Here is a 12,017-nt window from a genome sequence, read left to right as displayed (position 1 = left end):
TATTTTGCGACAAAATTGTTTTTGTCATTGAAGAATTTTGTTTTGTGCTCAGTTTAGTGACAAATTTTTTCGTCACCTTAATCTATATCAATGGTGAGGATACATTTCGTCACTTAAACCTCTATCTTAATATTTTGTGACGAAATATTTTGTCGCCAAAACAATTAAAAATAAAATATTATTTAATTATAGTGACGAAATGGATGTTATAGAGGATGAAAAATTCAACATTTAGAGACAAAGGCCTTGCTTGGTTTGTGTTTCCCAAAAATTTTTGGGAAAAATTCTCTACAAATAAGTTTTTAAAAGTAATTAAACCAAACAAATTTTTCCAAACAAATTTTTCCAAAAAAATTTCCCAAAACTTGTTTGGTTTATAAGTTTTCCAAACAAATCTCTCTCTTGTACACATCAAATCAATTACTTTTTCCAAAACTCTCAAAATAATTTTCCAAAACATCTTTTGAAAAAAATCAAACCAAATAACTTTTCGTACTTTTTATCTCTAAAACTCATCTCCCAAACTCAAACCAAACATACCCAAAAAATTTCGTCTCCAAAAATGAAGAATAGGCAACAAAACAATTTTTTATCACCAGGTACTTTCTACGACGACAAATAGACGACGAACGTGGTGACAAAATGTTTTTGTCACAGATCATTTTGGTGACAAAAATTGATGTTTGGAGACAAAATCAGTCTGTCACCAAAGGCCATTTTGTTGTAGTGTCTATTTTTGTCAATCCATTTTTCCAAACCATTTCTTACAACAAACACATTAGCAACCAAAAAGTAAATATTCATATTACATGTCTCTTAATCAATGAAATATATCAAATTGGGAAATTCTTTGAGATCTGAGTTCTCCCCAAACACAACATATATATACTATATTAATTTTTCAAGCAGATCTCGAGTTTGATTTTCAAACTCTTTCTCAGCTCAACTTGTTTGCAGTCCTAGTCATAAAGTCCAATTGCGACAATCACTTAAACACATATCTTACTAAGCCAGGAATGTGAGTATTCATAATGTAGTCTTCCCAATTAATGCCCTTAGGATCAAAGTAAAACACGTCTGTCTCAACACCGCTCTCTCTAGCTACCATGCGCAACTTTTCTGTGTTGATATCATCATATCTGAATCCAAAAAACAAGCTCATTAGTAGCAGTATTACAATGATAATCACAAGTAAATTTTCTTAATACGACTACATAGGTAACAAATATATACTTACATGCCCTTAAAGAACAAGTATGGTCGATAAATTTCAATCATCCGCATCACGTGGTTGATCTTTCGACGCAACTTGAGATATATGCCTTGAAAATATTGGCAAGATGCTATATTTACTAATTCTAATCCCTAAAAGATGAAAAAAAAAAAAAAAAAAAGAACATATGAAAAGAAAAATTAATAATAGAAGAGACAAGATCAGTGTTGTATAAGTAAAAATTAGTATTAAACTTAGTTTCTGAATAGTGAATCATATGATCATTCTAGTGTAATGCTTTGCTTGGTTACGGGGAAATATGGATTAAAAGAAAAGAAATTTTCAAATCTTAAAATCCCTTGTCAATTGGAATTAGAGGTTGGTGAAAAGCAATCCTATAAGGTTGTTTTTTATTACACACCCAAGAGAGTTGCGTAGAAATGAGGACAAGTGCCATCCATATATAGGCCTCTTTGTGTCTCTCCATTAAGCGTCACATCTAATTCAACCCAACCATTGAATAACAAAAATGCTTTAGAGATGAGGTGTGGCCCAATATCTGTCCATATGGATTTAAGGTCTACCCTCATTATTATAAGTAATAGTTGGTAATTTAATTTGTAAATTATTGAGAAATCGTCAAAAGGATAGTTGAATAACTACCATCCATCAATTTGTAACTCGACAAAATAGTTCTTCATTAACTTAGAGGAGTGATAGTATTGCAAAGTCATCCTTCAATATTATGGTTTTGTTAGACCTAGAAGTATTATTTGCTAGGGCTAAACTCAAATAAAGTCTTACGAGTTTGTCGCTTTGGGCTACATGCCTAAAATATGCCTCCAGAATAGAAGTGTCATGTTAAGTTCATTTTGGACATTGTTCTCATCCAATATGCAAGATGCCAACATTCTTATTTGGACGCAGCTACAACTTTGCATTTGATATCATGTTAAACTTGTGACCCAATCCCCCCCTAAAACCATTGTCCACTAAAACCCAAGTCAACAATCGACATCCCGGGTTTTATCTCATTGGGTTCCAAGCCCAAAAGATAACTCAAAATTAAAAGCGTCACACACTTGCTATTAAAATAAAATTAAAAAAATAAAATAAAATAAAAAACAAACAAACCTTGAGGGGAAGCAAGTAACGAAGGGTCATGTATCTGTGGAAGCTATCCATGGAGGTGAGTAGTGTAAAATTGCCAACAATGACAGGCTTTCCATCTTTACCAATCCATGGATGCTCTGTGAAGTAACGCTGTCCATAATCTTTAAGACAAATTAGTATAAAAGGGTTTGCTACTGAAGAACCCACATGGTATATCATCATCTCATCAGAGGCTGCAAATGCTTGATTTGCATGAGCCACCATTGCTACCATCATTGCATTCACCACCATATCTCCTGGGATCTGCGGAATCTTCTAAATATTATGAGTATATGTATAAATGATAAATGTCGTCGGATGAATTCATCTCCCATGTAGATCTACAATACAAATGACATGCCTACTCATAAAATTTATTATATTCAAAAATAATTGTGAATTCTTTATTTTCTCTTATTTATTCTATCCAAACAAAATAGGTGAAAAATTATATTGTCTTTTACTCATACAAACGTAATGGTGAGAAACCGTAATCATTTCTTTTCTTCTCACCTTGGTCAGAAATCACAATCATTTCTTTTTTCACTTCCCTTCACAATCCAAACGGAGTAATGACAACAATGGTAATGGTTGTGGATGGTAATAATAGTGAGATTGTAACGGTATATGTTGATACTAATGAGTAAGTATTTATAAATTCAGTATAACTAAATAAATTTTTGGCCATTTAATTGTTTTTTTAACCTACATTTTCAGAACCACTTAAAATTTTTAAGTAATAATATTTGTGATTATCAAACATGCTTAATTAATTTTTACTTAATACATTTAAATTTTATTATTAAATCAAATTATCAAGCATTACCTTAAATAATTTAATTAATTTATATTTCTTAATAAAATGACATCATTGCAACCTGGGACCGTCCTTCGAATGAGTCTTTTCTTTACTAGTATATATATAATATAAATAAGTAAAAATAAAATAAAATAAAATATTTATCATATATATTATATTTAATTCAAGTGATTAGTTCGAGTCTCATACTCATTATTTGCTTATTTTTATTTTTTTTAATAACAAAATAGACACTTGACATTAAAGTGAAAGATCATTTTAATTTTTAATAACAAAATAGACACTTAACATTAAAGTGAAAGATCATTTTAATTAACAAGGCATTAGCCTAGTTGGCCACCATACCTTCCTTTGGACTTAGGTCATGGGTTCAATTCCCTTTTGGCGGATTGAATTAAGAAAGTGCAAACACTTGATGCTTTGCCAAGGATTGAGAGATCTTTTCCTATAGGTGCTAATCTAACAACTAACATTTACCGATTAAAAAAATAAAAAATGAAAGATCCCTTTAAGACACCAACTAAGATATACCCTTTATTAGCAAGTATAGATAAATACTGTTGTTCATCTTTGTGAAATTAAAGAAATAGATTTATGAAAAAATCAAAATTATATACCAAGAACACATGCTGATAATTACAACAAAATTTCAACAGAAACACACAAAAGAATAAAAAATAGTAAAGAAACCAAACCAAAGCCTGCACGGTAGCAGTTTCCTTAAAACAGATTTCGCCGCCTCACGGGTCGAGTGCTTAAGGAATCCCGGCGTCTGTCTACCAGGATACGAAGGTCAAAACCAGCTTTGGCAGAAGCACTCTCTGTCTAGCTTAGCAAACAAAACAGTGGCAGCACTCTCTCACTGTAGAAATTTCTAGCAAACTGACTAAAAAATGGAAGAAACAATTTCTGTGTTGTGAAACTTGACAGGAGGGTCTCAATTTATACATGTATAGAGGAGAGAGGAGAAGCCTCCAACCTTTATGGCTGGTCATTAATACACCATTAACCTCTGAAATAAAGGCAAGAGTTACAAACCCCATTAATACAGGAGTTACAAACTCCATTAATGCTCTATTAAACTCTGTAATAAAGGCAGAAGTTACAAACCCCATTACCTCTTTCATGAAGCTAACTTCATGAGGCAATTTCTCATTCAAATGTCAATGGTTTTTGGCCATTCTATTTGTGGTGTAAAGATCTCATTGCAAAGTATCTAGACCCACTTAGACCCAACTCAATAGATGGTTGGGACCCACTTTAATATTTAATTAAAGTCACCAAAAACCCAGTTTTTTCCAACAATCCCCCACATGAATAAAAATTGACCGAATGACTCAACAAACGAACACCGTTCAACAGTAATGACTCGGAGAGTGAATACGACGAACTAACCCCGACATCAGAGAAGGTAGCTTTTAGCTTTGAATCTCTCCCTGTGAAAACCTATCGAGTTTACTGGCTGATCAGTGAATATGACATCTTGAAGTGCTCTGTCGTTTATGTAAACTGAGACAATAAATCTCACACGGGAATTACTCCTACCACCATTTTGTTCTCACTGGTGTGCCCTGTATGGCCCTGGACACTAGCCTGGTTCAGCGAGTGGTTTCAAAGAATCTTGGCATGCCCAATTCTTCTAGAAGCGGCCCCACTTCACACTCACATAGGTGACTCTACTTGAGTATCCTGCAATACTCAGCTCAACAGCTTAACACACTAGAGTCATTAAAAGCTCAGCTTAACCTCTACACTTGCAGGTATCACTGATAGAAGGAATGGCTGGAGGTTTAACCTCCTCGGTGACATACCACCGTTACACGCAATTAGGTTGTCCCATTGAACCTAGATCTTGGGATCTCCAGTCAACTAGGTTGGGTTTCCATTCTGGTAAATTCCAAAGGCCTCAACCCCATTCATTTTGACGACGTTTCGACTAACACTCGATTTAACCCTTTGGTTAGCGGATCCGCAATGTTGTCCTTAGACTTTACAAAGTCTAAAGAGACAACTCCATTCGAGAGTAGTTGTCGTGTGGAATTATGTCTACGACGGATATGTCTAGACTTTCCATTATATATATTACTCTGTGCCCTACCAATTGCTGATTGACTATCACAATGAATACAAATAGCAGGCACAGGTTTAGACTAACGTGGAATATCTTCAAGGAAATGGCAAAGCCATTCAGCTTCTTCCACTGCTTTATCCAAAGTAATAAACTCTGATTCCATCGTTGATCTAGATTTACATGTTTGCTTGGAAGATTTCCAAGACGCGGCTGCCCCACCAAGAGTGAACACATATCCATTAGTGGACTTTGAGTCCTTTATATCTTATATCCAATTTGCGTCACTATAGCCTTCAAGCACCGCTAGATATCGAGTATAATGCAGTCCATAATCCCGAGTGTAGCGTAAATACCTTAACACCCACACAAAGCCCTTCCAATGAGAAGCATCGGGATTACTTGTGTATCTACTAAGCCTACTAACAGAGTAGGCTATATCCGGCCTAGTACAACTCATCAGATACATTAAACTTCCAATTACCCAAGAATATTCTAACTGAGAGACACTTTCTTCATTATTCTTGGTCAAGTGCAGACTAACGTCTACTGGTGTCCTAGACACACTTGTATCTGATTTACTAAATTTCTCAAATATCTTCTCAACATAGTGAGACTGAGAAAGTACAATTCCACTAGATGTTCTGATAATCTTAATACCTAGAATAACATCTGCAAGGCCTATATCTTTCATGTCAAACTTAGAACTTAACAACTTCTTGGTAGTTTTGATCATTTCATCGTTACTACCTATAATGAGCACATCATCAACATATAGACACACAACGACATAACCTCTGTCAGCGTCTTTAACATAAACACACATATCACATTCATTGATTCTAAACCCACTTGACAACATTATGTTGTCAAACTTCTCATGCCATTGTTTAGGCGCTTGCTTCAAACCATACAAAGATTTGACAAGCTTACAGACTTTCTTACTTTGTCTTGGAGTTGAAAACCCCTCGTGTTGTTCCATGTAGATTTCTTCATTCAAATCTCCATTTAAGAAAGCTGTCTTTACATCCATCTGATGTATCTCTAGATTGCGCAAAGCTGCTAACGTAATCACTATGCGAATGGATGTTATCCTAGTAACAGGTGAGTACGTATCAAAGTAATCTAGGCCTTCTCCTTGCCTGTACCGTTTGATAACGAGCCTCGCCTTATACTTGTCAATTGACCCATCAACCTTCATCTTTCTTTTAAAAATCCATTTTCAGCCTAAAGGCTTGCAACCTGGAGGTAAATCTACCAACTCCCAGGTGTGGTTCTATAAGATGGAGTCAATCTCACTTTTGATTGCTTCTTTCCATAAAGGACTCTCAGGAGAAGTCATAGCTTCGTGGAAAGTTGGAGGTTCTCCCTCTAACATATAAGTCAAAAAATCCGAGCCAAAAGACTTTGTAGTCCTTGCCCTCTTACTCTTTCTTGGCTCATCTACATCTTTAGCTTGATCATGCAAGTGATCATTTGTTTGATTAGCTATGTGATCATTGTCACCTTCAACCTCTTTCATGGAACTCTGAATCCCTTCTTGGAGACGACACGTAAATACATTTTCAAAGAAAGATGCATTTCTTGATTCCATGATAGTATTCTTGTGTATATCTGGAATAGCAAATTGAACCACAAGAAATCGATATGCACTGCTATATTGTGCACAACCGTTAAATACACAGTCAACGGATTTTTAGGCTTATCCTAACCCTCTTGGGTTTAGGTATTCCCACCTTTTGCATGACACCCCCACATTTGTAAGAATTTATAAGAAGGCTTAACGCCTTTCCATAACTCATACGGGATCTTGTCCACTTCGCTTCAACACAAGTTTTACACTTATGTTTCGTCAGAATGACCTTGTCGGACTCAAAAACCATGCGAAAGTCTGGAACATACAGGACTTCGTTCAAGGGGGGCTTCTCCCTCATTCCAGAAAATTTTCCATGCTCAATGACATTGGCATTCACTGAAGAGGTACTCCCTCCTTTCTTTCTATTATCCTCCTCAATTTGGAGTCGGATAATTAAGTCTTCTTTGTAGAATTTATACAAAGTCTTAAACAAATCCTTGTGTCACAATGATTATGAAACTCTGAAAATCATATCACAGTAAATACATTCCCAGAATGTCATCAACCGAATTAGGCACCCAAATATATGTGGTCCAACCTATCACTCTGAAGCCAATAGTCTTACTATTATGAAACACAAATCCAGTGTTCAATAGTCTACTATTCGGAACTTCATAACCTGTCCAGTAGTCTTATCACTAGGAATCACTAACTTCTCAGCATGTGGTCAATAGACTTTCTACTACTAGGAATCACAATGTCTTAACCTGTGATCAGTAGTCACTTTACTACTAGGAATCACAACGTTCTGACATAGGATCAAATTACTAGGAATCATCATGCCTTGACATATGACCAGTAGCCTCTCCACTACTAGGAACCATGATGTCTTGACATGTGATCAGTAATTTGTTCACTACTAGGAACCACAACCTCATAACTGTGTAGCCAGTGGTCTAACACCTCCTAGGAACCACTAGTTTTCTATCTCTGTGATTAGTGATCTTGTACTCACTAGGAGCCACCAATTTAAGAATATATTTGGAATTTAAAAATTCAAAATATATTCACCCACCCTAACGGGTTGTCTCATCTTTGCTTTCAAGCAAAGTCACATAGCAATCATAAATGCTATAAATAACACAAGGATACCATACTAATTGCCTTTGATCAATTCAGAAATGTTATCATGCAATCTTATAATTTCCTTTAATCATACTTGATCTCTCAAGATCTTCCTTTAAGAATCTCGCGAGGCTAAAGTTGTCAAGTGGAATAACATTTCTTTTTGTCACATTTTGAAGCCATTTCTAAAGCATCACAACAGAATTTCACTTCTGTGATTCCAGAAATTAAACTTAACCCTTAGAAAATCCCTCAGATGGAAATTTAATTCAAAACTAGTTTTACCATTTAACCTAGAATCGAACATGGTCAGGAATGTTCCTAGGAAGACTAGAGAGGTCACATCGGTCCCACTTAAAACCCAGTTAACCTTTTGACAAAACATCTAAGAGCATGTTGACTCCTAGTCCATGGGAAACAACTTTAAAATTAAGATTTCCTGGGGATAAACCAGGTTATAACAAACCAATTCCCAAGCAAATAAAATTTGCTACCAGAATTACACCACTCATAAAAGTTAACCGGTACTCCCGGAACTGAGCCCATGATTTCTGAATAAAAATCACAGATATTTTAGCTAATGCTAAAATTTGGTTTCTTTTTTCAAATTAAAACACTTTGGAAATAATCAGATTATAACCAAAGACTTTCTCCAAACTTGGTTTTCCAACACTTTGGGAATAAAATGATTAAACCCAAAGACTTCCTCAAACCCCAAAGGTTTGAAACCAAATCCGTCTTAGTTGTCATTTCTGAACAAATAAGAACTACTCTTTAGCCAAGGCTAAACACTTTGGTTTTTATTCCAGAAAACCAAACCAAGTTCCAAACTTACAAGCAATTTAAAAATTGCTACAACTAAATACATGCATAAAAAATGCTTCTAATAATACAAGCAAATAAAACTTGCTACTACAAATTGGTAAACAAACCAACTAAATCTCAAGCAAAAAATTTCTTCAAATATAAAGGAAAAATAACCAATCCAATTGAGGATTATAAGTAGTCCATCCAATTCCTTTCTACGCTTAGGTATGCCTATAAAGAGAGTTAGTAGCAAACAACAATATAATATAAAGCAACTAATCTAAAGCAATTGTACATACAATCAAATATTATTTAACCTTCTAGCAAATCATAGAATAGCAAAATAACTAAGGAATTAAGATTTATAACTTCTACATTAAATTAAAAATTAATTGCCATAAATAATACAAGAATTTAATTCACAATAACCATGTAAATAAATATAGGCAAGTTACACAAATTTTATAACTCCAAAGAACTCCATTTAATTCAAACTTTAATTCATCCAATTAAATCACACACTATTCATGGAAATAAAACCACACATTACAAATCTTAAAATTTATATAAGAATTATTAAATAATAAACATGGAAATAACTTATGTGTATAACTCTAGAAAACTAGAAGCAATTTCACATGCAAATTAGATAGTAAAGCTAGAAGTATGCAAGACCAAAATATACAAGTGCAACATTAGTCAAATAGGATGAAACCAAATAAGTAGCATGCAGTTTATGTAAATAATTTGAATTGTTTATATGTAACAAACTAATAACCAAGCATTTCAAGTACAAATCTTAAAATTTATATAAGAATTATTAAATAATAAACATGGAAATAACTTATGTGTATATAACTCTAGAAAACTAGAAGCAATTTCACATGCAAATTAGATAGTAAAGCTAGAAGCATGCAAGACCAAAACATACAAGTGCAACATTAGTCAAATAGGATGAAACCAAATAAGTAGCATGCAGTTTATGTAAATAATTTGAATTGTTTATATGTAATAAACTAATAACCAAGCACTTCAAGTATATAACCATTTAACAATTAACATGCAAAAAATTCTAAAGATTAAATCATGTAATCTAATCTAGAAAATAATAAGCATGTAACAAATTAAAACCTAAAATAGAATTAGCATGTCAAAATTTCAACATCCATAAATTATATTTTATAACCTTAAAATTCATGCAAATCATAGAAGGGGAATGATGAATCATGCGCATAAAATAAGATCAGATTAATACAATTAAGTATACAAATTATGATAGAGCATTCTAATTAAACTAAGCAATTAGAGAATCACATTGCATAATTTACAATCATTGAAATAGTGAGGAATTCTGCAACAGTAACTAGTAACATTATACAACGCTAATCTAATTGTCTATATAAATCTATTCGATCAATTTCATAGAAAATATAGGGAAATCTGTTTTAAGCATGTTGTTCATCTTTGTGAAATTAAAGAAATTGATTTATGAAGAAATCAAAATTATATACCAAGAACATCTGCTGATAATTACAACTAAATTTCAACAGAAATACACAAAACAATAAAAAATAGTAAAGAAACCAAACCGAAGCCTGCACGGTAGCAGTTTCCTTAAAACAGATTTCGCCGCCTCACGGGTCGAGTGCTTGAGGAATCCCGGCACCTGTCTCCCAGGATACGACGGTCAAAACCAGCTACGGCAGAAGCACTCTCTGTCTAGCTTAGCGAACAAAACAATGGCAACACTCTCTCACTGTAGAAATTTCTAGCAAACTGACTAAAAAATAAAAAAAACAATTTTTGTGTTGTGAGACTTGACAGGAAGGTCTCAATTTATACATGTATAGAGGAGAGAGGAGAAGCCTCCAGCCTTTATGGCTGGTCATTAATGCACGATAAACCTCTGCAATATTGGCAGGAGTTACAAACCCCATTAATGCAGGAGTTACAAACCTCATTAATGCTCTATTAAACTCTGTAATAAAGGCAGAAGTTACAAACCTCATTACCTCTTTCATGAAGCTAACTTCATGAGGCAATTTCTCATTCAAATCTCAATAGTTTTTGGCCATTCTATTTGTGGTGTAAAGATCTCATTGCAAAGTATCTAGACTCACTTAGACCCAACTCAATTGATGGTTAAGACCCACTTTAATATTTAATTAAAGTCACCAAAAACCCCATTTTTTTCCAACAAATACAACCACCAATTATTTTTCGATAGGGACAAGCACCAATTACAGAGGCAAAAAAAAGTGTTACTCAAAAAACAGAAGACCAAAAAAAATTAGGTAAATTATCAATAGATCTTAATAGTTTGACTTAATTCCTATTAAATTTTATTGAAAATAAATCTTTATAAAATTGTCACTAAAAATATTTTTTTTGTGATAATTTTTTATATATGTCGCTAAAAATTGACACTTTGTGACTTTTTTTGTCCTTTCAATTACCTAAACGTTTAGGAAAAAATACAAAGGCCAATTAAGAAAAAAACATAAATAAAAAAATAAATTCAATGAGTAAAGGCTATAATATTATTTTCAATATTCAATAGATCTATATATATGAATGAGATATGAACCCTCCCCCCCTCAAAAAAAAAAAATTAAAATCCATATCCATGTACATAACGCAAATAGGGAGATGTAAACCCTTGTCACATAGCGCAATAATCGGTCACATTTCGACCATCTAAATTGTTATGTATAAATTATTTATAAGAAATTCAATTACAAGATATATGATTTTATTAAATTTGCCTTTAAAAAAAAAAATAATCTATTTTCAAAATTATATTTATTGTTTATGATTTTTGAAGACAGAGACCAATGAAATAATATGACTCTAATTATCAAATCAATCTAATATTCTTTTAATAAATGATTTATGCATATGATCAAATAAAATGGACGGTTCTGAACGTCAAAACGAGACTCATAGTTGGTCCATGGGCCCAACAAGACTAGCGACAATCTTATCCCATACTTAGGGCTCATTTGGAATTAATTTTTTATGTAATTTTTTAAGTTTTTACAAAAAATCGTGTAAAAAGTTAAGAGAATAATTTAATAATTTGTAGTAATTTCCTTGACTAAAAATCTAACTTTCAAAAAACGTTAGTGTCCGTTTGGTTTGGTTTTGAATTCAATTTTGAAAAATAATTTTTTTAACAGAGTTTTCAAATTAAAAAAATTTGTTCAGTTGTATATTTTGAAAATAATTTTATAGTTATAGTTTTGTAGCTTGGGAT

General features: G+C 33.2%; 1 protein-coding gene across 4 annotated transcripts in view; it reads right to left on the bottom strand.

Moving 5' to 3' along the window:
* Positions 1–778: 778 nt before the first annotated feature.
* LOC114314967 (alcohol-forming fatty acyl-CoA reductase) overlaps positions 779–12,017 on the bottom strand; it is a 32,601-nt gene continuing 21,362 nt past the window's right edge. For 2 of the 4 annotated variants that reach the window (XM_028261534.2, XM_028261533.2), the window contains 3 exons: positions 2,348–2,629; positions 1,238–1,365; positions 779–1,139 (listed from right to left, as the gene is read on the bottom strand). In XM_028261534.2, the coding sequence (XP_028117335.2) occupies positions 986–1,139; positions 1,238–1,365; positions 2,348–2,629 (564 nt within the window). In that variant the 3' untranslated portion in view covers positions 779–985. The remainder of the gene's footprint in view (positions 1,140–1,237; positions 1,366–2,347; positions 2,630–12,017) is intronic. The other 2 variants (XM_028261535.2, XM_028261537.2) reach the window with 2 other exon arrangements.

This window comes from Camellia sinensis, chromosome 1, assembly GCF_055761805.1.
Source record: "Camellia sinensis isolate YWXY chromosome 1, ASM5576180v1, whole genome shotgun sequence".
Lineage (NCBI taxonomy): Eukaryota > Viridiplantae > Streptophyta > Magnoliopsida > Ericales > Theaceae > Camellia > Camellia sinensis.
Note: the sequence above shows the minus strand (reverse complement) of the source record. Positions and strands in the feature narration are given on the sequence as shown.